We start from the raw sequence: 27,843 nt of genomic DNA, 5'->3' as shown, positions 1-27,843 counted from the left end.
GAAATCAAATTTCTCTTACGCTTATGCATGATTTTAAAATGTTGTATGCACCCAAAACAATACGCCACTTTAATTATTTACTCAGATTTTTCATTTATTTGCCATTAAAACTCCACTGAAACTCCACAAAACATGATGGTGTTATTCTCACTTGATTAGCTAGATCTACAAAAACTACGTAGATTTTGTAAAATTGTATTTCTCTCAAGATGTTCGTATTTCTTAAAAAGGACGTAGTAGTATGCCTTAAGCCTTAGACCAGAAAATATATATGTTCGTAAAAATTAACTTATAGGAAAATTTTATACACTTCGTTGCCAAAGAAAGAACTTAACACGGGCGCCTGCAAAATTTAACAAAATTATTCCGTTAACAAAATAAAATTGAAATTAAAGCTGCCGGCCAATTAGCTGAAAACAATGCAATTTAGCGCTAACCAAAATCGTAGACATCGTTTTGCTCACTTTGGCGTGCAATCTAAGTGTTAATAATAAGTATACGCCATGGGTAACGACGAACAAGGACCTCACTTTGGCGTTCGGTTGGCGGCGCTGATCTTCTGCTTCTCGGCGTCGGTGAACTCGAGTATGCTCTCGATGGCCTGCAGATGGCCCTGCGAGTTCTCCTTGTCCGTGAGGAAGTAGAAGATAGCGCTCTTGAGGAACTGCAGCGTCACCTCCGGATCCACATGGGTGCGATTCTTCTGGGCCTCCAGCAGGCGGCGATAAATGGTCTAAATGGTGTTGGATTAGTTTCGTGTACATTTTTACAATAGTCAGGGTTAGTCGAGTGGAGAGAGAGAAAAAGTGCAAGAAGAAGTGAAGAGAATTAGTCAGAATCTTCAGTATTCAAACGCAAAAATCGAAAGTGTGGTTAGTCGTTGAAATCAAATGTATTTACAAAGGATTCGCTTTAATCTTGGTAGTGCTATGCCATATGAACATTTAGGTTATAATGTTATGTATGTAACACTGAATAATTTTCGGGAGCGGTTATGGTTGTTTATTCTTACTTTTTTGGTCTTTAATTGGAAGTTAACTTGAGGTGAACCACATGCTAAATGGATTTTAGATAGAGATTAGCTTTGGGTGTTTTGTCTGGTACTCTCGAACCGAGATATACATATGTCTGTATCATCTAGCCATAGTGTCATGTGTGAATGATGTTGAACATACCTCTAGTTGTTACCTCTACGAAACGATGTTGTTCGGAAACAACAAGTACTTACAAAACAACGAAATAGATGTGTAAAAATGGAAATCATTAGGGTGTTCACAAGATCTCAGAATTGTAGTTTCGATGGTAACCCAATAACCTTACCCTGGCCCATGAGCGCGAATGCGGATGAAAATGCTGGTTAGTCTCGAGGGTGTGGTGAGGTATGGGAGTTTTGGATGGTAGGACCCAATGTTCGATATAGCCAATGTGCGTGATCAAATCATAGATTGCAACTCAAAATATATCTTCTTTTCTTTTTTGTTGGGTTAATTTTGCCATAATAACTCAAAAGTTAGTTTAGTTAGTAGGGTTGATTGTTTTTGGGTGGGGGTGTGGGGGTAGTTTTGTTAGGGATATTACAAACCTTACGCGCGCCAAGTACCCACAAAGAAATCGCCTCTTTTGCAGTAAGGAGAGCATGATTACTGCCGCACTCTCTCATTCTGCACTCTGATGCCTACAAAAATAGTTTGTTTTTTGTTTGTTTTACGACAGAAATATTTGAAATTTAGAAAGAGTTGTTGCTTTTATCGGTTAGATGAACTAAAAAGATACACAACTGAACCAAAGAGAAGTACGAAGAAAGATAGCTAAGGTCAAAGTCCAGCATGCGATTGGAACGTTTGGAATTGCTATTGGAATTGAAACATGAACGGAAGTGTGTCAACTGTACTCGGTTATGCATGCATGCACTTGCTTGCTCGCCGCACTCCACTACGTGACTGTACTTGGGCTACTCGAACTCTCAACGGAATGGAAATGAAACAAATCAAATGAATTGAACGTAAACGATGTTGCATTTAATGTAAGTTTAAGTGTGTAATAAAATCTTGCTAGAAAATTAGGTATATGCAAAATGATCTTAACAGCTAGAAACGAAATTAAACGAAAATGTCGATTGGCGGGCATTTCAATTAGGTGCCGCTTTTCCAGGCAGGCAAAGTCAGCCCAATTGAAGTGCCACGCCCACAAGCCAATGGATCATACATGTATGTACGTATGTATGTATGCAATGGTGAATCGAATGCGTGGTGTTCTTGTCGCGTTGTGTTCTTGTTGTTCTTGTGGCGGTGTCGAGCTGAGATGCCTCACGATGCAACAAAATGCAACACACAAAACAAAACCGAAAATAGGATGAGGAATATATTGAAGAATCTTACGCGTATGTTCTCCAACTCGTCCTGCGTGCTCTGCAGCTGATGCAGTAGCTCATTGATCGACACCTTGCTCTCCGGCTGGCGCTGTGCCAAATCCAGGGCCTGCAAATGGACATAGGATCATCCGCTATAACCTTTACGCATCATTTCCAATCCGAGTAAGTGCCTACCTGATCCGCTCGAGAAATGCGCTCCGCCTCCTGTCCCTGCTGGTACATGTGCAGGTACATCTTGTTCTGCTTCTCCTCGTGCTCGACCAGCTTGCGCTGCAGATCCTCCAGCTGCTTCTCCAGCTCCCGGATGCGCTGCTTGGCCTGCTCGTAGTCGGGCACCATGTCCGAGTACCTGGTGTTGCACTCGGCCAGCTTCTGGAGCAGCGCCTCCACCTTGTCGTTGTGGGATCGCTTCAGATCGCTGGTGGCGCTGTCCTGGCTCCGAATGAGCTCCTCGATGCGATGCTCGTACATGCTTATCAGTTCCTGTCGCTGCAGCTCGTAGTTCTCCAGATTCCTGGCGGAATCACCGCCGGCCCCGCAGACCACATCCGCTTCTCCATCGGGCGTGGAAGTGCCGCATGCCTCGCTCTGCGTCTGCGAGTCCTTCGAGTGCACCGACGACATGGTTAGGTCCTCGAAGTGGCCGGAGTCCGCGTAGGAGCTCTGCATCTCCGACGACATCTGCATGGCCTGCAGCGAGTGGTTCGCCTGCTGCTGCTGTTGCTGCTGCTGGCGACTTAGATGGCGTGGACTGCCCTTTGCGTTGCCCTCGCCCACCATGTCCACGATGGGCGAGACATCCTGCGAGGTCTTCAGCTCCGCCTCCCGCACGGTGACCGCATCGGAGGAGGCCGAACGCTCCTCCGGCGAGCTGAGCGATGCCTTGAACAGGCGCAGCTCCACCACCTCGCGCGTCAGACGCAGCAGCTCCGTATCCTTCTGCTCCAGATCCTGTCGCGCGATGCACAGCAGCTCCTTGAGCCGCCGGATCTGGCGCTGTGCCCGCTGCGTGGGCGTCAGATAGTCGGGTCCCACCTGACCCGCATAGTTGGAGCAGTGCACCACGTACTTCATCTTGCGACCACTGAAGGTGGTGCCGTTCCTAAAAGTTAATCAAGGCTTTATAGCATTTCATTTGAATTTAATTAAAGCACCACCTACCTGGCCACATAGGGATGCTCGCAGGACATCGTGGAGCGACCCGAAGTGGTGGTGGCGAACGAGTACATCGAGTCTAGATCATCGTCCAGATAGGTACTGGGTGAGTCCGGTGTGACGGGCGGAGTCTTTGGCGAAATCTTGGACTCGTGCAGCGTGGACAGTTTACCCTGGTTGGCCTTGACGCAGTTGCCCTGCCGAATGCAGCTGTGTGGCGTCTCTGCAGCTACTCCGCTGGCCGGTGTTTGTGGCGTCTGAGGCGTCTGTGGTGTCCGGGGGGTCCTGCTGGTCCTGGGGCACGACTCCTTGTTGCTGCTGTTGCTGGAGGTGCCACTGCTGCTGATGTCACTGCCGCCGTTCAACTGGAGAGACTGCAAGATGGGAGATGGAAGACGGAGTGTGGAAGATCGTAGACTGGGATTAGTAACTATCTTTCGCCGATGTGGTGGCTGCCCCGCGATAGCTTAATCTTTCTATCTTTCTTTTTTTTTACTTTTCAATTTTACACTCTTGTTAGCTATTTTCTAATTTTGTTGCGTGGTCGCTGGTCAGTCGTGCATGGGATTTTGTATGGATTTGGCAAGAAAATGGCAAAAAGTAGCCGCGTGAAATGCAGGGCAAGTCGATTCGCATTTGCAACGCCCCTAAAAGCAATTTGTTGCCATAGATTTAACAAAACATTGGCGGCTTTGCTGACTTTCATTGTTGTGCTGCTCTCGAAAATCCCCTCCCTTTTTTTTTTATTTTTTCTTGCAGCATTTTTGTGGTCAATTAATTGACCATTAGTCTGCGTTTTCCAGGGGGATATTAAGTATTTAGTATTTAGTTTTTAGCATTTCGCTAATCGGACTAACCGACTGACTTAAATCGGTGGTGCGTCGATTAAATCATTAAGTTCTGCAAATTATGCACGAATTTCTCCGATTTAACAAAACAGTTTATAACTGGAGCAAAATCATTTCAATAACTATTCTACAAAACCTATTTTCTCTCAAAATGTAAGAAAATGTACTCAGCTGTTTGGGAAGCCAACGCATCCTTTTTATTCGCCTCCTTAAAAACACGTTTCGAGCACTTGACTAAAAACCTAAGAATCCTTAAATAAACACTTGCCATTGCGCCACTAAAATACTCTGTAAGTCCATATAATCTAAATTAATGTGTTCTGAATCTGATTGAAAATGCAAATAAGCACTGATTACTACTGTACTTAGATATGAACATTTCAATATGAGCTTGTAAGCCCAACAAGTGCCCCCAATCAGTCAACCAATCATCTACTTTAACTAACTAGTCAATCCATTTAGCGTAAAAGTGCATAAGTAAGTGAAAAGTTCATTGACCTGGCACTGCATCGATTCTGTTGTGAAGTGATTTAGACCAACTCGCCAATTGGCCAACTGAAAACGATCCGTTGACAGCGATTTGTTCGAATGGAAAGCAAATCTCCTCAACTGCCACTGCATTCTACTCATTCATGGTATGTTTATTTCATAATCAGTAATGGGTTTCTTGCTCCATTTAATTGCCCAAGTTCTGGGGAATATTTTTTATGGCCTTACTACTGGTTTGGCCAGCACTGGAGAAACTGTTTACGCACGGCTAAACAATGGCCAAAACCTGACTGGTTTAAAGGGGGAATAATGGCCAGCACACACTTGGCCACGTAATAACCGACCCTTAGTTGCACATTACGCACTTGAGGCCTTCTTTGAGCCATCAGAGAGTCACGTTTCCAGGCATCTAACTTGGCTAACACGGCGCTCAGGTGTCATCAATCGAGCTGCTGACCAAGAAAAATCAATGACTTTGATTCCGAACGGAGGAGATGGGCGGACACAATGCAGGTGAAAAATATCTGAAGAAAACTCACGTAATGGCCCATTCAGCCGACTTGGCCAAGTGCCAGTTTGCACTATTTTGGTCACGTGTTGGCAATCAATTTTCGCTGCTTGTTTTGGCCAAGTTTTTTTTTTTTTTTTTGTCTAAAAAACAAAAGGACATTCGAAACTTTGCATACTTTTCAGGGTCGCAAGGGGTGGAAAATTCAATGGAATACTAATGGTTTTTACACGCTACTTTAATCAATATTATTTCAACGACTTACCAAGCTTTTCATTTCCAAATTAAAAAGACTTAAAAACTCATCTGCCACTTTTTGCGACTTATGGTGGTTAAAGAGTGTCTCTTTACAAACTGTATAAATCATCCCTAATTGCTGTAATTTCATGACAAGCAACGACTTTCAAAAAGCTCAAACACCTTGCTTAAAAAAGTCGAAAAAACTGGTTTAAAAAAGAATTTTTTGAACTTTTTCCCATGATTTTCCATGTATGTACATAATTATGTATTCACACGTGCCACTTCCGTTCTACACCAAAAATACAGCACATATTCACTGTACCATTTTCGATGTAATTAGAACGTGGAGCGTTAAAAATCAATAACAATTATGAATAAATAACATCGAGGGGCCAACGAACTGCCACTTTTAATGATGGCTTAAAATACCTCGACCAAAGCGCGTAATTACCATTTATGAGCCATGGCCCCCAGTTGTTGGCTTCAATTAAAATCGCTCGTACACTGTACTTAGTAGGTACACTTGGGTACTTTGAGAACGCGAACTAAGCGAACAACAACAATGCACTAAAGGTAAAAATGCACGCTTGAATTGTTTAAACAATATCTGTGAGCCGAGCCGCGAATCTTGTGAACGCGGTGAGTGGAAAAAATCAACTGAAACGCAAATCACTTGGCCAAGAAGCGAAGAAGAGAGCGAAGCAGGCGAAGAAGATACCAAAAAGGTGGTTCAAACCAGAGGCGGAGAGAGCAGAAAGGGAAGGGGGGTTGGTCTGGGGGTGGCATTGTGGCCCAAAAGCTGCGCACTTGCATTTCCTGTTCTCTCAACCCCCCGCGAATCAGAAGAAAACACAAACAAGCCGAAAATCAGCTGTTTCCTAGGTACAATTTGGCAAGCGGAACAAGCGGAAGTGGAAACGAAACAGCTGGTACAAAACAGGGTGGCTGGGGGGGAGGGGGGGTGAGAGGTTGAGTTGGAGGTAAAGCGTGTGTAAGCTGTGTTTGTCTTTACCTTCTTTCCTTCTCCCTTTCTCCCATTTCCCCAGTATTATGCAAACTCGGCTTTGGGTTTGTTTTTTGTTCCCTTCGCACGGTACAAATATACATATGTATATGTACATATATATATATATATTTATGTACTGCATCTGGTTTAATGATCGCTGTCAGCGGAAAGAGCACAAAATTGTAAGCTGCGTGTCATCACGGCATGAACAAAAGTGCAAGTGACAAAATGGCATTAGCCAGCTAAATCAATTATATGTAACTTTCCAGGAAACTTGAAGTCATGAGCCGCATGCTAAGTCATTACTAACTTGGCTAAAGCTGCAGACTAAGGCAGGTTATAAACCTTTTCACTTAATATTTAATATCTTTATAAACGGAAAAAATCACATTTAATGAAAAATTAATTTTTATCTAGCTTTTAAAGACTCGTCAAGTATAATACTTGATATACGGATATTTCTAGATAACATTCAATCCACTAGTCAGTTCTCAGAAAGTGTAAACTATCTTATAACCAACCAGAACCTGAGAACCCAGTCTTTCTAGGGTATTTAATAAGTCTAGAACAAACTTAGTTGCCTTTTCACTTGAACGTATGAGGTAAGCCAAACACATTTTGCCCAGTGGGAGTGTTTCACTGGGAGTGCTCCTGAATTCCCAGAAAACGCCTCTAGAGTTCCATAGATAGTTTCGTAATACACTCATTACTTACCACAACGAGTGCGTATTGTGGTAGCCACCCCCTCGTAACCTTTAACCCGCCGTGCGAGGGCGGTTCTTCAATTACCAGCTAGTGAAAATCAATACAGAATATTGTGTAGTCCCACCACCCAACCACCTACGACAACTCACCAGATTTCGCGGCTTGCCGTTGGCCATGCTGCTGTTGCCCACCTTCGGAGCCAGTGCCTCCTTATCCAAAGACAAGCACTGGGTAGCGCTGCATAGTGCCTCCGTGCAAGCCCCCACTTCCGGTTCCTGCTCCGTTTTGTGGCCTAAATTGCACCAGCTGCGATTACGCCTCAAGTGAACCGGGTGCGAACGCGTTTCGAGACTGGATGGGATCGCCGTGAGCTTGGCGCGCGAACTGAATCCGCCTCCGCCGGCTGGACAGTGCTCAGCCCGTAAACCGAGCTCTGCGGGATTCCCGCGCAGGCGCAGGGAAGCGGAACGCCGGAAACGCGCCACGGCGGGATGTGGAATGCGTGTGGGCGTTGTGGATGCCGTGTGCGAGTCCTCCACGGGCTCGTTGGCCTTCTCCCGCTGCACTTGCTCCTCCACCGCCGGCAGTGACGTCTCCAGCTTCAGCGACGTCATCATTTCTGCAGAGAGAGAAATAATGGCAAGATTATAGACTAGTTTTAATCAAATTTAATGTTAGCACAAGCTTTTTCCATTTTTCTCCTTCGAAATTTAAATGTTTTTTCAAAGAATTTAAATATAAAGACAGTTAACTAACCATTTTACTACTGTGATAGTGAAATGCAAAATTATGATTGGCAAAATGAGCTGCATACAAATTGAGCTAAAATCAATTTCTAATCACTGGTTGCACTTTCAAAATGTAAGCAATTTAATAATTGAATGCCTCGGATAAACGACTTCATTATCTTAAACGCTCGTGGGGTAATTAAAAAACTTTCTTCAGCCCGCAATTAATAATTACGATCTTCACTCCTTTCCGCTCGCCAATTGTTATTGTTGCACTGATTTGCTGGGCAAATCCCAAATGAAAAGTGAAATTAAGCATTTTCCCAGACATGCAACTCTCAGTTTTTTGTTTTCGTGTTTTCTGTTTTTTTGTTCAGTTTTTTCCCCTGCGAGTAATTACGAAATTTGTTTGTTGAGATCTTTTTCGTTTGCGGTTTCTGTGGATTCAATGGTCTCAATGTATCCGCCTGTTCTAGTTACACAAGTTAATACGATCTCAAAGGTCTTTGGGTTAAGTAATTTTCATTTTATTTGACACCTGAAAAGGTGCGAGCAATTCAGTTGAATATTTTCTGGCACTATCAGCAATTAAGTGAGACATCAAAGGTGATAAGATTTTCTGGGTCAGTTGGCAAATCAATGCGAAATGAAGTGTTATCTTTTTAAGCTTTCTGGCATTCTAGTTATTACAAGCTACTTCAATTAAATATCATTTATAAGCATTTACCATTAATTTCTTCTATTTAATTTCTACAACTTTCGAGCCTCCTTGCAAGACCCCAAAAAAAACATTTCCCCCATCCAAAATAATTGTTTTACCCATCTGACCCTTATTATCTTCTCTGTTTCTTTGGGATTCCACTGCCACTTTTGGTAGCAATTAGAGCGACTATCACTGTAAAGTATTTCCGCTCATTTCTTTCGAACTCCGACGGCTCCAACAAAATGTTCAGTTTTGGGCGGTTTTGGGTTGAGTTGGGCCATAAAAGGTCAATTTCACAGCTGAACAAACGTGTTTTTCTCCACTTTTTCCCCCCTTTAATATCGGCTATGTGCTTATTTGCCACGTTTTTGTAACCAGATGGAGTGCATTCACGTCATTTCTTCGAACGGGATTGATTTAAACGTTGACAAGGTCAATGGATAGCGTTTAAGATGCCCGAGTCAGATGTGAAACTATTTAATCAATGGCGAAATGGAGCACGTTTCTTTTGTTTTCGGCCTAAGCAAATACCAAGCAGCTGTTTAAGTAATTAAAGGTACACAGAGCCAAAAACTTGCTGAGTTCACTAGCCTTCAGGGTATAAGAATAGTATTACTTACTTTAAATATGAAAGTAAAATCTTAGATACAAGATCTTAGATACAAATCTTAGAGATACATTAGTTTAAACTAATCACTTGGAATTACTACTCGATTGATTTACTCGATTTAAGCACACACATTATTACCGAATATTATTTTTTGTGTACCAATAGAACACACACACACCCCCTGTAAAAAAAGCTCTCTAAGTTCGAGTCTCTCACTTATCAACATTAGCAACAATTTCGTGTCTGTGTTTCGTTGGGTGATAAGAGGGCAAGTCAACAGCGAAATACAAAATCGACACAAATATGTCGGCCTCAGCTGAAATTCGCCACCTTCCAGCTAGAAGTATTAACAATTTGTATTTAATTACCTTAGTTTGGCTACGCTTGCGGCAAATGAGTGCACTATTTGCTGGCAATTTGTATGCGAATAATTGCAAATATCTTGAGCACAACGCTTAACCAAGCGAAAAGTATAAAACTATTAAACTTTAACAACAATTGTGTGGAGTGCGCGTGCTGGAGGCGAGCGACAAAATGCAACTGAAGCTGAAAAGCCGAGCGGCGAATGGAAAAGTCTGCTGGCAGATGGAAAACCTATTGTTCAATTACCAAAGCGAGACGGAAAATGGAGTAGTCCGTGTGTTGCAATCGGATGGATTTTGGGCTTTGGCTTTTGTAGCCGGTGTGTGGCGACGTCCTACCTTTTGATGGCATTTTAAGCGAATTTTCGAGCGTCTGGCGGTCTGGGAATCTCTTAATCGGAGTCCCAATCGCCCCATCGCCCCAAGAGCGAGGTGAAAGGCATAAAGAAGGCGCCGCATCCAAAAGGCAAAAGGTTTTTTGTGCAATTAATTGGCACAATAAAAACAAAAGGCGGCTCTGCATTGTACTTGCCCAAATCGTTTCGGTTTTGCCGGCGAAGACCTCATTTCCCATGGCATTTGACGGGCGGATGGATGGTGCATTATAAATTTTGCGGTGTTCGGTCTTGCGGAAAGTCTTAGTTTTCCTCAGCTCACCTCACTTTCGACCACACTACACACTCATTCGATTGTACCAAATAAAACAATGGAATACACTTTTTCCAGTACTTTCAAGTCCTTTGAGTTTGCTTTTTAAGTTTGCAAATTTCAAGCTTGGCGCCATTTCCCATTATCGATAGTTGTATATATCGATATAAAGACAGTGTTGAGGGCTAATAGCAAACACACATAAATATGTTGAAATAATCCACCAACAAATTAACTACTACAAATATTGTAAATAAATATAGAATGATGTAATTCAGCTAACTCTATATTATTAAGTTAATTTTTTGATCATACATTAAACGTAAATTACATATTTTGTATAGCTTTGCTAAAATCAAGCTAGAATTTGGACAAATCGTCATCTCCTCCCTCCGATAGCTTTTCGATAGGCGATGAGCGATACAACCCTGTTGCGAGTATTACTTGCAATTCTGCAAAATCAAACGAGACGGCTTTGTGTTTTTTGTTGCTGCTTTCGACGAGGAACGTAAATTACACGTAAAACAGTAGGAAATAGTTGATACTTGCACACAGAGTGTCTACAAAACCCAGAGGTGAGCACTTGGCTTAGTCAGCGCTTTTCGATTGTTTCTAACCCCGATACGAATCCTTGTGCCCGGGTAGCCGCATAAAATGGATCGTCTGCTACGTCTTGGAGGTGCTATGCCTCAGGCTGCCCCGCCCACAGATGCGCCCGTCGTGGACACCGCCGAGCAGGTGTACATCTCGTCCTTGGCCCTGCTCAAGATGCTTAAGCACGGACGGGCTGGCGTCCCCATGGAGGTGATGGGTCTGATGCTGGGCGAATTCGTGGACGACTACACGGTGCAGGTCATCGATGTGTTCGCCATGCCGCAAACGGGCACTGGAGTCTCCGTGGAGGCCGTGGATCCCGTCTTCCAGGCCAAGATGTTGGACATGCTGAAGCAGACGGGTCGGCCCGAAATGGTCGTCGGCTGGTATCACTCGCATCCCGGTTTCGGCTGCTGGCTGTCCGGCGTGGACATCAATACGCAGCAATCCTTCGAGGCACTGTCGGAGCGAGCCGTAGCCGTCGTCGTCGATCCCATTCAGTCTGTCAAGGGCAAGGTGGTCATCGATGCCTTCCGCCTGATCAATCCCAACATGCTTGTGCTGGGACAGGAGCCCCGGCAGACAACCTCCAATCTGGGTCATCTGCAAAAGCCTTCCGTGCAGGCCCTGATCCACGGGCTCAATCGCCACTACTACTCGATTAGCATAAACTACCGCAAGAACGAACTGGAGCAGAAGATGCTTCTCAATCTGCACAAAAAGTCGTGGAAGGACGGCCTCACGTTGTCCGACTACAATGAGCACTGTTCCATCAACGAGGACACCGTGGCCGAGATGCTGGATCTCGCCAAGAACTACAACAAGGTGGGTGATTCATAATCTCATTAGGTATTAGTTAGCCATTGTAATGAATAGCATTATTAATTGTCGAAAAAACAAGACAATTAGTTTTCTATAGTTATGAAAAGCTGTATAATTGTTTTGAATTTTTTTGGATTTTCATTGATTTTCCTCATTTTCTTGCAGTCACTGGAGGACGAGGAGAAAATGACGCCCGAGCAGCTGGCGATCAAGAACGTGGGCAAGCAGGACCCCAAGCGGCATTTAGAGGAGAAGGTAGACAAGGTTATGCAGAACAATATTGTGCAGTGCCTGGGCGCCATGCTGGACACCATAGTCTTTAAGTGAATTTATGCATTTGCTCTCCTCAAACCAATTTCCCTTCATACCCACAAATCGCTAAGCTAATCGTATTAACTGATAAAAAAAAGGCTTTTGTTCAGAGCAGAGTTTTACACAAAGTAAATTCGGTTTTTTATTTCGTTTAACAACTGGGAGTTCTGTATAAACCATTTTATACAAGTATTTTGATTTAATGATTGGTGGTGAGTTTAGAAAGAAAAGTGCGTCGTGACGCGAAAAAGCATAATTAGGCATATGGTACAAAACGATTTAGGGTCACACCGTAATTCGCCAAAACAGCAGATTTAAAATTTCGTACAATTTCATCAGATTTCTTAGAAGTCGATGACGTCTTTGGTGATTATTTCCAAATCAGTCGATAAGTTGAGATGATGGGGTCCAGACCGATCCTCAGCCTAAGCTGGCTGCTTCTTCTTCTGTGCAGTACAGTATGTTTTGCACATCCCAATCTGGAGATTATGAAGCGAATGCTAGATGACATGGATGATAAAGCCGAACCATGTCACAATTTCTACAACTCCTCCCAAAAGAATCTCAAGTGGCATGCATTTGCGACGGTGAGCGATCAGTTCCAACTCCTATTCGACGGAATTGAGAACGAGGTGTTCGAGAAGCACAGCTTCGAGGAAAAATTGCAGCGTCTATACAAAATCTGTTCGACCATGGAAGGACCCAGTCTTCTGAGGTATTTTGAGCTGGTGAAGCCGGGAGAAGATCTCGACTGGCCCTTTCTGACACCCCGAGGAGGCGAGTGGCCCAAGGAGAAGTTTCAGTGGATGGAGGCACTGGCTCGCCTCCGTCGGTACGGCTACAATGACATCATGTTTGGAATGAGTATAAGACAGGATCCGAACAGTGGCCAACCAATAGTGGTTTTTGAAAAAAAGTACAATTTTCTATTCCGTTTCATAGAGTCGCTGCAAAATATTGGTCTGCCACCCAAATTGGCAAATGAGATAGCGCCTCTGGATAATGCCCTAAAAGAAATGTACAAAAAAGATACGAGGTTTGAACACTATGTAAGCGATGCAGCGCCAGTGAAACGGATTAGTCTACGGCGGTTGGAAAGTTATGGGGTGTCCCTAACCAAGTATCTGGAGATCGTCTTCGGACGCCCCTTTTCGCCGGATTTTGTAGTGCACGTGGAGAATCTGTACTACTTTCGGGAGCTCCAGAATTTGATGACTGCCGTTCGGAGCCAGGTGGTGGCCAATTATCTTACGGCACGCTTCAGCTTCTATACAATGTTCACGTTCATGAAGCATGGAGCTTCATGCGTGACTACCATGCGCAAATCCATGGAATTCGCCAGCAATCTGCTGTTCGAGGAGCGAATTCTGGGACGCAAGAAGCTGCGTAGCTATCAAAACCAGGCCGGCAAGATCTTTGATGCCATACGCCAGCAGCTAAACATCCGGCTCGAAAGGAACGCCCTTGAGCTGCCGCCCGCTAAGATTTCCTTACTGCAGAAGAAGTTAAATGTCCTGAGCCTGAGCATCGGCAATCTGCCGGGAAAGGCGGGCCATCGACGTTTCGTTACCCGTTACTACAAGGATCTGGAGTTTGCGGACGACGAGGAACTTGCGACTGCTCACCTAAAGGTTCTGGAGCACCGAACGCGTGCCGAACTAAGCTTACTGGACCAACCGAACTTCAAAGACCGGCGATACATGCTCCACTCATATCCCATTTCAAATTTCTTCTTCGAAACTGCGTATGAGGAAAATGGAAATACGATTTATGTGGCCTACGACTTCCTGGCAGATGCTTCATTTGATCCCGACAGCCACGACATCTTCAAAATGACTCCCTTGGGAGTTCGCTTCGCCCTTGAGATGTTAAAAAGTCTCGATCTATTTAATTGCAAACATCATAAGGTCAATATGCTCCAAATGTTCGACGATAACCACATTATTACCGCCGGCGATGACTGTGTAAGCGCATGGACCCAAGACAATTTGCTTAGCGAACGCGACCAGTACCTCGTTGCGCTCCATTTGGTACACGAAGCCTACTTCGCAGAAGGTTCCAAGTTCAGCCAGAGGCAGCCCAACTTCACCACCATGTCTCTGAGGGAATTGTTCTTCTTCAGATTTGGCCAGAGTTCCTTCGGGAAAACCCTGTATTCCGGCAGCGATTTCGTCGAGGGCGGTCCGCCCATAAATTCCCTGACAAGACTGCCTGATTTTGTCCTGGCCTTCAACTGCTTGGCTCCACGGGAGCAGCTCACCACCAACCAGCAATCTACATAGTTATAGAATACTTTTCATTCCAATACATGCTAGATATATGTACAGGGATAACGACATGGTCTACCTCATTTTACAAAGTGATACAATAGAATATATGTATTTTGTACGAAACCATTCGAATAAATGTTCAATTGTTGCCGAGACAACAAGACAACAATTACAATTTAAGAGACACAACTAATGTACAGTCTGAACAAAATATATGAATGAACGCTTTTCTTTGTGGTTAAACATTTACAAAAAAAATGAATTCGATTTTATTAGAACATTCTGTATTGATTACTTATCGGTAAGTATAGATAGACCTAAGTACTAAGCGGCGGCAGCTGCAGCCGGGGGTTTGGTTTTCTGCTTCTCCACCTCCACCTTCAGCTCCGAATCCCCCCCTCCAAGCGACAGCTGTGGGTTGCTAGTTTTGCCGCCACTGCTTTTCCAATCCAAGATGGCGGACATGGGCACTTAGGCCCGCTCGCCACGGATGCGTCTGGCCAGCTGGATGTCCTTGGGCATAATGGTGACGCGCTTGGCGTGAATGGCGCACAGATTGGTGTCCTCGAACAAACCGACCAGGTACGCCTCGCTGGCCTCCTGCAAATTGCGCATTTGAAATGGTAGAGAGACGCATTATTACATGACCGTGTGAAATAGTCGCGGAGTAGGGAGTGCTGTACACCATACCTGTAGGGCTCCAATGGCCGCCGACTGGAAGCGCAGATCGGTCTTGAAATCCTGGGCTATCTCGCGCACCAGACGCTGGAACGGCAGTTTGCGGATGAGCAGCTCCGTGGACTTCTGGTAGCGACGAATCTCGCGCAGGGCCACCGTTCCAGGACGGTAACGATGTGGCTTCTTCACTCCGCCGGTGGATGGCGCCGATTTACGGGCCGCCTTGGTGGCCAGCTGCTTGCGGGGCGCCTTGCCTCCGGTCGATTTACGGGCTGTTTGCTTGGTACGTGCCATCGTTCACCTAGTAATTAAGTAGTTTTGAGCAGATTTGACAATTGACCGAACTGTATGAAATTTTCAAGCTGAATGAAATGCGAAAGGGAGGGACGGGGTGGTTTACGCGCGTCTGCTCAGTGTGACCCTATATGCATCGGGGGTATTCCTTAGAGTCAATATCTTGACAGCTGTTTTGCAAAATGTTATTTTTAAGCTTAAAATGTAAAGTGAAATTTAAAATTAGTTAACTTAAAAAATTAGACGAAAATTTCCGCTGTATATACTCAAAATAAGTGGGTTTTTTTTTACCAAAAGTCAAAATATTTGTTCGAAAATGGAATGCCATACCTCGTTGAATTCGATATAAAATTTTCTATCGAACTGCATTCCAGCTTTAAAAAGTTAAATTTTTAACATTTTTCGCTAAAAATTGGGGGTTTAAATAAGAAACAATTAAAAAAAAAAGTTTTTATATCATTAAATAAATGAATCGAAATATCGTTACTTCTGATAACATAACCGATAATTAAAACTTCAAAACATAGCGGTACATTCAGCTTTATGAATTTTGTGTTTTGACAAACGGTTCTTGACTTTTCCAAAATGTCCAATTGCGAGTACGGAATTTGCCCTTACGACAAATCGCACCGCATCTTGCTGTTCCGGATGCCCAAGCACATCATCAAGTGCGAAAAGAACTACCGTGGACCGCCGCTGCAGACCTGCAAGTACAACGCCACGCACCGCGTCCTGAACATGGAGAAGCATCTGAAGGAGTGTGACTACTACCTCCGCAGCATCGAAAACCATGCGGTGCAGATAGCGCTTTCTAGTCGCATACCGCCCAAACTGGAAGATGGACATGATGTGGACACATCTCTTTAGGCTAAGACAAGCAGATTTCCAAAATGTTATATACATTGTACATATGTGGTAGTATATGAACCATAAAATAAAAAGCTTCTTGAAGAAGCAACCACAATATTCGTTTTCATTGCATTTATGTTCTGATTAAAATACACAATTGCGTTGAGAATCTTAAACTAGAGGAGCAAAAGTTTTGGTATTAACAAGCCTGTTGCTATTGCATTGCACAAAGCCTGGGGTCAAATACTTTCGTCTGGCGTTTAAAACATTTGCAGGCACTTTTCCACAACTATTTACAGTCTAAGATTACGTCTAGGACTAGCTACAGCATTACACCATATCGAGGTCCGATTCCGCCGCCTCCTCGTCGAGTAGCTTTCGTTTGTCCGTTGATTTGGTCGTGGCATCACTTAAAGTGGACAGCGGACGCACCTTGCCCATATTAACCACCGGGCTTTGGGTGTAGAGATAGATGGCGTAGGATACAACCGCGATGGCCAGCGCGGTGTTCATGTAAATGGGTATGGAGAAGAGGAAGTAGCACAGGACAGCCGTGAAGAGCAGCTCCAGAGCGCTCGCGAAGGTCTTTAGAATGGAGTTCATGTACTTGAGGAAGAAACTCGTTACAATGCCAATGGCCGCATTGTTAACAATGATGATTAGGACGCTAAAGCGCATTATACTGCCCAGATTCTGCGGACTAAAGGCATCAATGAGCTCGCCGCGCAGCAAGAGGATGACTGCATTGCAGACAATCGAGTCCAGGTACATGAAGACATTCTGTACAAAGATATTCACATCGGCGCCCTTATCTTTAAGAAGATACTCATTGTAAACGCCTGCCAGACAAGAGCAAATTGTCTGTGCCAGAATGAAGACGGCACTCAGGCTAAAATCGAAACCGGACATGTTCTTGCCGTGCGCGTTCGTCCCTGCGGCAGTTGTTTTATTATGTGACTGCAGCTGATGCTGTATGGCTGCGGACTCGCTGTCATCATTCGCATCGCTGTAGAAGCTGCCGAAATCGACCTGCTTCATCATACAGCCGAGTGTCAGCAGTATGAGGGAGATCCACTGCCTTTGCGACAGGTACTTCTTGAAGATAATTTGGAATAGTATGCCCGTGACAACGACACGTAGCTGCAGTAGCAGATAGTAGGTGGTGGGATCGAATGTGGCCAAGTTGACAAAGGCCAAATTGTTGTACAGGCAGTAGAGAAAGGCGGGCACCATGTACAATCCCAGTACATTGCGATCCTTCTGAACATCGCGCACTAGGGAGCGTAGGTTGTTGCTGTGAATGAAATCGCGGTTTAATAGCGAGACAAAGGAGTGCCTCTTCTCCTACTCACTCTCGGCAGTACAGACAGGTGGAGACTATCAATTTAAAAACCTCGGTTAGCAGCACAACCGTGACGGTATTGTAACCATAGGAGTTATTCGATTCCTGAGATGCTGTGACGAAGATGCCTGCAAAATAAACAATTAGGGTGCGGCTTTGGGTTGCGAAGAAAGCCTAAGTAAGGCAGCTGCATACCCTGTCCTATGAATAGGGACATGTACAACAGGAAGATCACAAATGTGAGCTTGGTGGGGAACAATTCACGCCAATTAGTTGACATTTCTGCGGTCTTCGTACTGCCAGCGTTGCTGCCAGCGTTGCGTTTCTAATGCGAAGAGAACCAAGACTAGCTTCACCCACTCTACAAGTTGCGGTAGCCGCAGTTATCAGTACCGTTCCGCTTGTTCGTGACAAGTGGGCTGTTTCTCGGTTTTCTAGGAAGTACAATTTTGAGTTTGTTTCTGTTGCTCTTCTTTCTACTGATAAACAAAAATATATTTTGGGGCTTTTTTTTATCGCTCGCCCGAACAGCTGATTTTAAAGCAGTGCACGCTTTTCAACACTTCAACCCACATTAATAGTGTTGTGTTGCAAAACGCCCTTTTATGACTGCAGACGAGTTCACGTCGTGGGTCTTTTCGCTTACAATTCGTCAACATGGCAAATCGCGCTAATCGTCATGCTGCCCGCACCGAGGATTCGGATAATACCATTAACTACGTCCAATGCGACGGACTGGTGAGTAGTGCTGCTGGCCAAAAGACCTGGACGAGATTGGCCCGTGGCAACCGGCGCGAAAGCCGGAAAAGTTGATGCCACGCGCTGTCTCACAAATTTGCCTGCTTTGTGTGTGTTTGTATGGGTGTTCGCGAGGACATGGGCGTAGAGCTATAAGAAAAAGGGGACCGGTCTCTTCATTACCATACCACAAAAATCTTCCTTTGAATGTTTTCTTTGTAGGAGCTATTAAAAGAAATTCCGAAATAGATCTACTTGCCACGCCCCTTTACAAATGCAAATTGTTTGTCGCTCATTGATATTGGAACATAATTAATACGATCACTTCACCTTGCAGGCCGTCATGAAAATGGTTAAGCACTGCCATGAGGAGTCGAGCAACATGGACCTCGCCCAGGGCGCCCTGCTCGGTCTGGTGGTAGACAAGTGCCTGGAGATCACCAACTGCTTCCCGTTCCCCAAAAGCGGCGATGAGACCATGGACGAGGAGATGTACCAGCTGACCGTGATGCGTCGCCTGCGTCGCGTCAACGTAGATCATCTCCATGTGGGCTGGTACCAGAGCTCCGACGTGGGCAACAGCCTGTCAATGGCTCTGTTGGAATCGCAGTACCACTACCAGACCAGCATTGAGGAGTCCGTCGTTGTCGTTTACGATACGCAGAAGTCATCCCGCGGATTCCTCTGCCTGAAGGCCTACCGTCTTACGCCGCAGGCCATTCAGATGTACAAGGATGGCGACTTCACTCCAGAGGCATTCCGTACCCTAAAGGTCGGCTACGAGAACCTCTTCGCCGAGATTCCCATTGTGATCAAGAACTCGCCGCTGACCAACATTATGATGAGCGAGCTGAACGAGCTGCTGCCCGAGGACAAGGGGCACAACTTCCTGGACCTGGGCACCGCCACCGTATTGGAGAACCAAATGCGCAGCCTGATCGAGCGCGTCGACGAGTTGTACCAGGAGGCAGTGCGCTATAACAAGTACCAGCAGGTGGTCTTCAAGCAGGATACGGTACGTAGCAACTTAATTAATATTTAAACATTCCTAATCGCTTTCCTTGCATTTATATTTTTCAGGAGAAGCACCGTGCTCTGGCTAAGCTGGCCGCAGAGAACGCCGTTCGCACATCGAAGGGAGAGCCCACGGTGCCAGAGGAGGAAGTGATCAAACAGTTCCGCCCCATGACTGCGCCCAACCGCCTGACGGCCACCATAACCTCTGGCCAGATCAATACCCACGCCCAGCATATCGCGCAATTCTGTTCGCAATCGCTGGCCAAGCTCTTCATCACGGAATCGCTGCAAATTGCCAAGGAAGCCAAGGAAACCAAATAGATTAGCTAATGTTAAGCGTTTTTTAAGCTGAGGCAACAACATTCACTACCTACAAACATAGCAACTGCACACACAGATGTCCGAAATAAACCAAACGAGCGCTGAGTGCGCTTGGAAGCGAACTGCCAGCTGATTTCTTCTTTATTGTACTCTCCATTTGCTCAATAGACTGGCCAATTCAAACCGCCCAAAAAAAAACAAGAAAAAACCACCACCCGCTGTGCAGCCATTGGTACTGCTTCTGCGCACGTCGGATGGTTGGTTTCACTTCTCTATGAGACTTTCCGGGGGAGTGTTGCTGCCACTGACGACATCGACGCACTTTTCACACATCCTCACAAGCAGCTGCTTATCATTTGGTTTGTTCTTTTCGCTTCGCCTTTTCGCTAACCAGCTTCAGTTAGCCTAACTAACTAAACTACTAACCCGATGGCAAAATGCTGTCCTACGACCTCAACGAACGCCTGCTAACCGCCGTCCAGAGCGGAGATTTCGAGCAGGCTCTGGGCTGCATCATGCAAGGTGCCCAGGCCTCGTATGTATCGCCCACTTGCGGACGCACTGCCGTAGGCACGGCGGCCATCCTGGGCGATGCCGAGCTGTTGGAGCTGCTGCTTCAATCCTGCGAGGAGCCCGAGCTGAATGCCTTTCATCAGTGTGAGTTTTCCTTCCACTGGTTCGTTCTGAAAACATACGAAAGGAACAACCCAACGAGTTACTTCCGAAAAATTTAATTGCATTAAAAATAGACATATAGAGAACATTAAAAAAAAAAGCAGTGGGTGAGCTAGATAATATGTGTGTTCAAGAAGTTATATTGTTTAAAGATAAAATATAATAGAGATTGATTAGTAATCAATGGATCCAGGAAACGAGTTAGTTAGATACAAGAAAATTTTAATTGCAGTGCAAGTGCGTTTGTTCACTTTATGATATAATATATAATATATATGATATATATATTATACCATACATAATTTATTATAATTTTAATACCACTACTAAGTGGAGTGATCCAATTTTAGTCGGTTAATTTTGGACGTACTTTTGTTGTGCATTCTTTTCTCGTGACCCAAATTGACTTGAACAAACCTCTTTTCGGGTCTATCCAACATAATGCAAGCACAGAGAAAAGTAAGTGAAGGCCGGAAAACCGGTTATCGGTTGGTTGGCCAGTTAACCGGCTGATAACAATGGTCGACAATGGGTTCCAACTGCAACAAAACACAGTAGACTCTGCTAGTTCTATGTGGCAGGTAACGAAAATCTTGTCAAACTCAATGAAACAGTACACTTCATACAGTCCTAGCAAAAAGATTTTCAAAAACTGCTTTCTTAAAACGTTTCACGTTGGTTTTGAATTGCAGCGAACACGGATAGCCTCGAGATCGAGAGGACGCCCGAGGGTATGGAGAAACTGGAGTGGGTGGATGAGTTCGAGAATAGTGCGGAGAATGGAGCGGTCAGCGGCGAAGAGGATAGCCAGTTGTATCGGTATTATGCGAAAACCTTCGAAACCACCGGAGAGTTCATATCATCCCAGTGCTGTGTCTCCTGTCGCGAACATGATCCGCATCTCTACGATGCCGAGGTGGCCACTCCGCTGCACTACGCCGCCTGCTGGGGCCACGAGGAGTGTGTGCGCATCCTGTTGGAACACAACGCACCCGTCAATGTCGTCAATAACGATGGATACGCGCCGCTCCATATGGGTGCCGGTTTCGCCGGTGTCACCGAGCTACTGATCAAGCACGGAGCCTTGGTGAATGCCAAAACCCTGAGTGATGGCAAGACCGCTCTTCATGTGGCCATCGAAAGCAAGTGTGTGGAATCTGCCCGTCTACTGCTCCAAACGAACATCAACATCAATGACACGGATGATGATGGCGAGACGCCTCTGATGGCGGCCATCGCCTGCAGCATGTTGGACGTAGCTGAAGAGCTGGTGAAGCGAGGTGCTCGCATCAATATCCAGGACAAGCAGAACCACACGGCCTTGCAGTACGCGGTGAGGGGTCGTCACTGCCAGATGGCCAAGTTGCTCTTAGAGCGCGGAGCACGGCGCCTGGCCTCCCAACACCTGCTTCATCTCGCAGTTGAGTCCGACGTGACGGAACTGGTGGAGCTCTTGCTGCAGTACGGCGAGAGTTTGTCCGTAAGGAATCCCAATAACTACACACCCATCATGCTGGCCATCCATCTGGGGCGTCACGAAATGCTGGAGTATCTGCTGAACGCGGCTGAGGAACAGCGCAAGCTCGGACTCTACTCGGATGTCAACGATGAGGGCTTGGTTCTGTTTTCCGTGCAGCAGAGAGTATGGGTTAAGGAGTTTAGCCGCATACTGCGTGTATTGCTCGCCAAACTGCCCAGCGCTCGTAAGGATTTCTATGGCTCCTGTGCTCCGACAATCGTTTGTGGCCTGATTTACTGCCAATCTCCGTTGTCCAGGGCCATCAACCTGAACCGCCTGGAGGTGGCCGAATTCCTCATCCACGAGGGCTGCAATCTGGCGCAGATTTGCCGGTCGCATGTGGTGAATGAGCTCAGATCGAATTGCACACCAACAAGATTGGCCTTTGCCAGGTTGCTATGTAAGTTGCTTACTTTGATCTTAGTTCCTATGAAGTGCATAGCTAGTTCGTTTCATAGGTAACGCTGGCTTCCAGTTTCCGCACAAGCACCGACCGCTGCGCAAGGACTGGCCACCAGCACGGCTGGAATTCGAGCGGGAAATGTGTTTGTTTGGCACCCAGCCACGCTCCTTGCAGACCATCGCTCGCCTGGAGATTCGTCGGAGTATCCTGAGATGCCTGCAAACGCGGCCGGAGGTGCAGGAAAGATATCTTCCCACTCAGGAGCGGTCATCGCTGGGCAGGATCGTGGATGAGTTCGCCATACCCGCCACTTTGAAACGCTACCTCAGCGACTTTGACGAATTGCCGCTGGTGCGGGGTATGGAACCGGTCGATATACCTGTTGTTAGATGCACTGAGTTTTGGGATTGATTGCGCTTTAGGTATTTATTCAGATTATATAGGTTTTATATGTTTGCTATAATGATAGGGAGCGTATAGTTTTTGTAAATTGGCGACGAGTGTGTAGGAAGGTTGTGTAATAGTTTCCTTAATTTCAATTTCAACACCAGATTGATTAACAACTTCGATACACGGACTCCAATGTGATATTAATTTTCTTACGATGTATTACATATTTTGAACAGAATTTTCACGCTAATCTCGCATTTTTCAAAACGAGTTTCGTGTGCACATCCTGTTGGGCACAGAGTTTTCATTGTTTGTCTAAATTACTTGCACATTTTATGTTTACTAGGCATGTATATAGTCTATATAGATGATTTAAACGAATTATGTATCCACTAGGTTAATTTGACTACGCAAACGTTAAGATTACTTTTCCCATATACAATCGATCTCGCACACAATGCAAACAAAGAAGGACGTATGCAATTTCTAAGTAGGATTTTACAACGATATCGGGTGCAATTTTATAGAAAACGTTAACAGACTCAATAAACAAAGATATTTAAACCGTAACGAATACAAAAATGTTGAACGGGGAATGACGAGTCCTTTAGGGCTTCAGCAGCAGCTTAAAGTCATCATTGGCGTTCTCCATGATGTACTCAAATGCAATTTTGTCCTTTTTATCTTTGACCAGCTTAAGAGTCGGCTCCTTCGCCAGCAGAATGCGACACACCTCCAGGTGGCCTCGCATCACTGCTCGATGCAAAGCAGTCTGTCCGCACTCGTCCTGCAGCAGAAGATTAGCCTTGTGCTCGACCAGTAGCTTCACGATCTCCAAGTGGCCTGTCGCCAGGTTAAAACTATTAGTATTTATAGGATGGTATTGCAATGGTTGTTACCCATCATGGCTGCACGATGCAGCGCGGTGGCTCCTGCCTTGGTCACAGCATTCACGTCTGCCTTGCCCTCGTCGAGAAGCAGCTTGCAGATGGGCTCGTTCCCATTGCGGGCCGCATAGTGCAGAGCGGTATAGTCGCAGCCATCGCGATCCATTGACTGGCCCTTCTTGATAAACTCCCTTACACGCTCCACTTCGTTATAGATAGCTATGCAAAATGAAAGAGTTGGTTAAGGATGATAAAACCATGGGATTCACGGGTGCATTTATTACCTGCATTCCAGATGCCTCGATCGAAGTCCATGTCGCTTAACGTCTGCTGTGCCGGCTGCGTCTGCTTGTGGCACTTGCAGTTGTCCGCACTATGTGGATCCATCTTAGCCTGCCGATTATTTCGAGATATTCTCTACAATTCCGAGTTCCGAATTCCTTTTCCTCTTCTTTTGCTTTCGCTTCCAGTTGCCTGATCCTTGACGCTATAACCGTGTGATCTCATCCAACGAATTAGACCTCACGTTGCATGGTCCAACAAATCTCGGCTTCGCCGCAACTGCAGACAACCTTGTAGCTTAGCTGGGCCAGAGTGTTCAGCATAACCATGGGCGGCACTGCCACCATAATACCATTGACGCACGCCTTAACACCGCTCTCGAAGCGCTTGGACAGGGCTTGAACTTCCGCCTGATTCAGGCCAAAAATGGTGCAGGTGTAGTCGTGCAGCGACCCCTTGACGGTCACGTAGGCAAAGTTGCCCTCCGACTGCAGAATGGGCACCGGTATGGTCACCACATTGGCCGGTACGGGGGCGGTGGCGGCGTTCAAGGATGCAGCCGATGCCGCGGACACGACAGTCGAAACTACTTCGCTATTGAGATTCTGAGGTTCCTTCAGCCCGGTTGCGCCCTCACTCATAGTTCGTTCGTCTGCGGGGACTCGCTTGGTCACCTTCTTTGCTCAGAGTATGTTATGGAACAAAATTCCCTAGGTTACTATAGTTAATTTCTTTTCTTTTTTCACACCGAAACACGCACACAATTCACACACACTAAATTATACAACTAGAGTAGAGTTCTTGGTTGATTGCTGCTCTTTTTTTTTTTTGTTTGTTTTAGATTGGATGGGATGCGTCTCTATTCAGGCGAATCCACCTTGTGATAGTTGCCTAAACTGGCTGCCTCGCGGCCAATATTCGATAGATTCTCTCGCACCACGGACTCGGCTTCCAAGGGTTCTGGTTCGTCGAACTCCTTGCGCATCGTCCACATGTACTCGTTGTAGTCCTGCTTCACGGCAGTCGATGAGCTGGCCACTACGCGAAATCCCAGGATCTAGAAGGAAAAATGCAGAAATCGATGAGTCACTGGATAATTGAAGGTTCAATAGGAAGGAAAGAACTTGAGCTGATTGCCAAGTGGTGTGGAAGGTTTTACTAAAATAATTTATCAGTGTCTTTTGGGCGATAAAATAACTGCTGTCTCATTAGATAGAAGACTTTAGTCTAAGGCTTATGTTTGGCTATAAGAAGATAGCATTCCAAGTAGGTATGTATGGGCACTGGGATCCGACGGTGTACTCACTTCTAGCGCCGATAGAATCCGACAAGGATGCACTAGGTAGACGATGGTGGATTCGTCGCTGTAGCCGCCGCAGGAGAACTTGTTCAACTGCTCGATGTCGTCAGCTGGAAGAATGGGTAATGGTTATCACTTCTGGAAAAATCGCTTTCCTTTTCGCTAATGCTTAAACAGGGCAAACAAAAGATAAAAGGTGACGTCAGCCCAGGGCAATTGTCTTTCAATGTGAGTGTGCTAATTAAGCGAATGGCTAAAGAAATATTGACTGCTGTTTCATAATAAACGAAAAATGGGAGTATCCCGTGTGTTCTTTGTCCCTAGACGATCCCAGTGCATTGACTTCTGCGCCGTACAGATACGACTTCCAGAAATATGCACCGGAATCGAGTGGATATTGTATGTGCTCTACGTACGGTTGTATATATAAATATCTACATATATAAGCACGACAAGCCGCTCTGCCAGGCGAACTGCACGCAGCGAAAAACAAACCCAAACTGACGAACTGAAGACCTCGTCTGCGGGCACCAAACTTCGCACAGTGGCGGTCGAAAAAAGCGGAATGGTGCGGGCAGGCGGATTCCCAGGGGCAAATGGAGTGCAATTAAAGGGCAGCTGTTGATTTTATGAGGAAAATAACTACGGCACAGCGCTAATGGTTATTGGGTAACCAGCAAATAAATATAGCTTGCAGGAGATTTTTTTTATATTTGATTATTGTTTCAGTGAACTTTACTGTTACTTTACAACTCAAAATTGGAGTAGAATTTGAGTGTCAAAAAATAATTATAGGATTGGATTTTACAGATGCCTTCAAGGTTAGATTTATATCAGTAGTTTATTGAATACAACTAGATAAAATTTCAAAATATTGCATTGTATTAAACGTGCATTTGGTCAGGTGGCAAGTAAGTTTCGAATCACAAAAAGAGTGTTTCCAAGCTTGAACAAAAGACATGCTAGATATTGAAACAATACTTCGAAAATAAAACATAGAAATCCACAGCTAGTGGCCAAATATTCATACAGCCACTGTCTAACCATTCAAAAATTGTTTTTTTGGTAGTGCAAGGTGGAAAAACCGAAACGAGCGTTCAGAAATCTATCGTGATGTGCGCTATCGTATGCGTGGAGGTATAATAAAGTATATCTGTGTGTTCGTATCTGTTTGCCAAGCTCTCGAAATGAATTGTGTGTCGCAATGGTAAACAGACGACAAATAAAAGCGAAACGAAACCAACAAAAAATGAGATACTGTATCTACGCGGTTCAGGCTTTACCTTTCAACCCGGAGACGAGCACCCTCCATGGATATTTGTGGCTGTAGGAGGCTAGATTCCCCCGTATGATTATGTACGGCATTTGGCCCGATTACTGCTGGATATATCTGCGGATTAATTAGCGCGGGCGTGCCAACGAAAGCCGTGAAACGTAAGTGAAAACCAAATGAGATACGGACGCCGAAACGAAACTGGGGGGCAGCTAATGCTCGCTGTGGCGCTCTGCTGAAGGCTGACTCTCGACTGAAACCGAAATCGGGTTCCACGTTGTCGACCAAGAGGTTTTCCCAGCGCTAGCTCAGCTCTACTGTTGTGGCTATTTTGTTTGGTTTGGTTTCGTATTTTTATTTCGCTTTTGGGCGTCGCGCAGCGCGGCTCTCTGAAATGGTTAGCAGCTTTTTTTATTGGATTAGCCTGCGGCGTAAGGTGGCAGATACCCAAATGACAAAGTGACGCACTCTGGCCAGGATAATCACTCGGCCGATATATGTACGATATGACCCAACCCAGCGGCGAAGGCGGAACATATACATAGATGGCTATATAGTTCAGGGGAAATTCTAGAACCAGATATTACTGCAATTTATATATATTATTTTAAATAAAATTAATTAAATTTAGCCTGTGAAATGCTAACATTCCTAAAAAATGATTAAAATTAAAAACACAATCCCATTCGATCAATGATTTCAAAACATTCCAACAGTGCGAGCGCAAATGGAAATTTTGAAATAGATTACCTTTTGGCAATCCCCCTTGGAATTCCACTGACGACACCCCTGAGCGATGCGCTCTCTCGCTCGCACTCGCTGCGGGTGGCACCCCGCGACCAGTTGCATGTGAAGCTTTAGTCAGTGACTATAATTACTGACCTGACCGACCGGTCGACTAATGAGTAAGTATTTTTGTCGCTCGGCGCCCAACGAAAATACTAATAAAATGAAAATAAAAGTCCAACCAAGCCGGTCAACAACTCCTACACAAATACACATACATACGCGCGCGCGCACACAAACACACGCACACGTAGGCAATTGGGGTCCTGGCAATGCACACGCACACACCCAGTGGGCTCAAGTGTCCTTTGCGTGTTTGGGGCACACAAAACGAACGTGAATTATGATCAAATTTCGAAATAAATAAACGCGCGGCTCCAAATGATTTTTATGCCACACAGCTGTCGCAAAATGATGTCATTTGAATTTAATCAACTTCGCCCACTTTTTGAGATGTTTTCAGCTTTTTCCCTTGTTGCTTTTGGCCTGCACAGCAATGTGTTGGTGTTTTCCTATTTAAGAGCTCACCTGTTAAATTAGCGAGGCTTTAGTTTAACAATAATGCGTTTTTTGCCAATTTGTGCAATTTATTTTCCTTAATTCCTCGTAATGTAAGCCAGGGCTGGCGCGTTCCAAACATCGCTGTAAAGTTAACAGCAAGTGGGGCAGTGTTGGTAAACCCCAGGGCTGCATAGATTGCTAAGCCCAAAAATCAATG

General features: G+C 45.3%; 11 protein-coding genes and 1 long non-coding RNA gene across 29 annotated transcripts; 5 read left to right on the top strand and 7 right to left on the bottom strand.

Moving 5' to 3' along the window:
- Positions 1-75: 75 nt before the first annotated feature.
- On the bottom strand, positions 76-9,898 carry LOC6740649 (protein Hook homolog 1). 15 transcript variants are annotated; one of them, XM_039298071.2, is made up of 9 exons: positions 9,732-9,898; positions 7,472-7,941; positions 7,332-7,409; positions 3,533-3,900; positions 2,546-3,473; positions 2,379-2,477; positions 1,583-1,675; positions 531-733; positions 76-477 (listed from the first exon to the last, which is right to left on the bottom strand). In XM_039298071.2, the coding sequence occupies exons 2-9, from the start codon at positions 7,937-7,939 to the stop codon at positions 390-392; spliced, it is 2,325 nt and encodes a 774-aa protein (XP_039154005.1). In that variant the 5' UTR covers positions 7,940-7,941; positions 9,732-9,898; the 3' UTR covers positions 76-389. The 15 variants fall into 15 exon arrangements, with proteins under 15 accessions (XP_039154005.1, XP_039154010.1, XP_039154017.1 ...); XM_039298076.2 differs by having other exon boundaries at positions 76-733; XM_039298083.2 differs by lacking the exon at positions 1,583-1,675.
- An 889-nt stretch (positions 9,899-10,787) lies between these two features.
- On the top strand, positions 10,788-12,234 carry LOC6731044 (26S proteasome non-ATPase regulatory subunit 14). Its single transcript, XM_016178968.2, has 3 exons — positions 10,788-10,948; positions 11,019-11,792; positions 11,955-12,234. The coding sequence occupies exons 2-3, from the start codon at positions 11,028-11,030 to the stop codon at positions 12,114-12,116; spliced, it is 927 nt and encodes a 308-aa protein (XP_016023550.1). The 5' UTR covers positions 10,788-10,948; positions 11,019-11,027; the 3' UTR covers positions 12,117-12,234.
- Positions 12,235-12,363: 129 nt separating this feature from the next.
- Positions 12,364-14,600, top strand: LOC6731043. Its single transcript, XM_016178969.2, has one exon. It carries the CDS (start codon positions 12,500-12,502, stop codon positions 14,381-14,383), a length of 1,884 nt encoding a protein of 627 aa, XP_016023549.1. The 5' UTR covers positions 12,364-12,499; the 3' UTR covers positions 14,384-14,600.
- Positions 14,601-14,602: 2 nt separating this feature from the next.
- LOC6731042 (histone H3.3A) lies at positions 14,603-15,467 on the bottom strand. Its single transcript, XM_002078167.4, has 2 exons — positions 15,062-15,467; positions 14,603-14,971 (listed from the first exon to the last, which is right to left on the bottom strand). The coding sequence occupies exons 1-2, from the start codon at positions 15,341-15,343 to the stop codon at positions 14,843-14,845; spliced, it is 411 nt and encodes a 136-aa protein (XP_002078203.1). The 5' UTR covers positions 15,344-15,467; the 3' UTR covers positions 14,603-14,842.
- A 378-nt stretch (positions 15,468-15,845) lies between these two features.
- Positions 15,846-16,309, top strand: LOC6731041 (gametocyte-specific factor 1). Its single transcript, XM_002078166.4, has one exon. The coding sequence runs from the start codon at positions 15,929-15,931 to the stop codon at positions 16,208-16,210; it is 282 nt and encodes a 93-aa protein (XP_002078202.1). The 5' UTR covers positions 15,846-15,928; the 3' UTR covers positions 16,211-16,309.
- On the bottom strand, positions 16,310-17,963 carry LOC27207291 (UDP-galactose transporter senju). The gene is made up of 3 exons (XM_016183008.3): positions 17,730-17,963; positions 17,545-17,662; positions 16,310-17,486 (listed from the first exon to the last, which is right to left on the bottom strand). Exons 1-3 carry the CDS (start codon positions 17,812-17,814, stop codon positions 16,523-16,525), a joined length of 1,167 nt encoding a protein of 388 aa, XP_016023548.1. The 5' UTR covers positions 17,815-17,963; the 3' UTR covers positions 16,310-16,522.
- A 167-nt stretch (positions 17,964-18,130) lies between these two features.
- On the top strand, positions 18,131-19,732 carry LOC6738944 (eukaryotic translation initiation factor 3 subunit H). Its single transcript, XM_016171853.2, has 3 exons — positions 18,131-18,272; positions 18,610-19,287; positions 19,353-19,732. Exons 1-3 carry the CDS (start codon positions 18,192-18,194, stop codon positions 19,608-19,610), a joined length of 1,017 nt encoding a protein of 338 aa, XP_016023547.1. The 5' UTR covers positions 18,131-18,191; the 3' UTR covers positions 19,611-19,732.
- Positions 19,711-20,723, bottom strand: LOC123327475. 2 transcript variants are annotated; one of them, XR_006542190.1, is made up of 2 exons: positions 20,656-20,723; positions 19,711-20,293 (listed from the first exon to the last, which is right to left on the bottom strand). It is a non-coding gene; the product is annotated as an uncharacterized LOC123327475 (long non-coding RNA). The 2 variants fall into 2 exon arrangements; XR_006542191.1 differs by having other exon boundaries at positions 19,711-20,328; positions 20,656-20,721.
- LOC6738945 (serine/threonine-protein phosphatase 6 regulatory ankyrin repeat subunit A) lies at positions 19,875-23,167 on the top strand. Of its 2 annotated transcripts, none has more exons than XM_002085704.4 (3): positions 19,875-20,267; positions 20,978-22,204; positions 22,263-23,167. In XM_002085704.4, the coding sequence occupies exons 1-3, from the start codon at positions 20,048-20,050 to the stop codon at positions 22,616-22,618; spliced, it is 1,803 nt and encodes a 600-aa protein (XP_002085740.1). In that variant the 5' UTR covers positions 19,875-20,047; the 3' UTR covers positions 22,619-23,167. The 2 variants fall into 2 exon arrangements, with proteins under 2 accessions (XP_002085740.1, XP_039154066.1); XM_039298132.2 differs by lacking the exon at positions 19,875-20,267 and adding an exon at positions 20,728-20,866.
- Positions 22,619-23,911, bottom strand: LOC120284189 (ankyrin repeat domain-containing protein 39). The gene is made up of 3 exons (XM_016183246.3): positions 23,769-23,911; positions 23,497-23,703; positions 22,619-23,440 (listed from the first exon to the last, which is right to left on the bottom strand). The coding sequence occupies exons 1-3, from the start codon at positions 23,869-23,871 to the stop codon at positions 23,205-23,207; spliced, it is 546 nt and encodes a 181-aa protein (XP_016023540.1). The 5' UTR covers positions 23,872-23,911; the 3' UTR covers positions 22,619-23,204.
- A 25-nt stretch (positions 23,912-23,936) lies between these two features.
- LOC27208379 lies at positions 23,937-24,407 on the bottom strand. Its single transcript, XM_016183964.3, has one exon. It carries the CDS (start codon positions 24,405-24,407, stop codon positions 24,000-24,002), a length of 408 nt encoding a protein of 135 aa, XP_016023544.1. The 3' UTR covers positions 23,937-23,999.
- LOC27207560 lies at positions 24,364-27,797 on the bottom strand. 2 transcript variants are annotated; one of them, XM_016174483.3, is made up of 4 exons: positions 27,654-27,797; positions 26,350-26,728; positions 25,073-25,176; positions 24,364-24,823 (listed from the first exon to the last, which is right to left on the bottom strand). In XM_016174483.3, the coding sequence occupies exons 2-4, from the start codon at positions 26,429-26,431 to the stop codon at positions 24,626-24,628; spliced, it is 384 nt and encodes a 127-aa protein (XP_016023543.1). In that variant the 5' UTR covers positions 26,432-26,728; positions 27,654-27,797; the 3' UTR covers positions 24,364-24,625. The 2 variants fall into 2 exon arrangements, with proteins under 2 accessions (XP_016023543.1, XP_039154110.1); XM_039298176.2 differs by having other exon boundaries at positions 26,350-26,744; positions 27,654-27,794.
- Between the last annotated feature and the right edge of the window lie 46 nt (positions 27,798-27,843).

Source organism: Drosophila simulans, chromosome 2L (assembly GCF_016746395.2).
Source record: "Drosophila simulans strain w501 chromosome 2L, Prin_Dsim_3.1, whole genome shotgun sequence".
NCBI classification, from domain to species: Eukaryota; Metazoa; Arthropoda; class Insecta; order Diptera; family Drosophilidae; genus Drosophila; species Drosophila simulans.
This window is presented reverse-complemented; position numbering and strand designations above follow the sequence as displayed.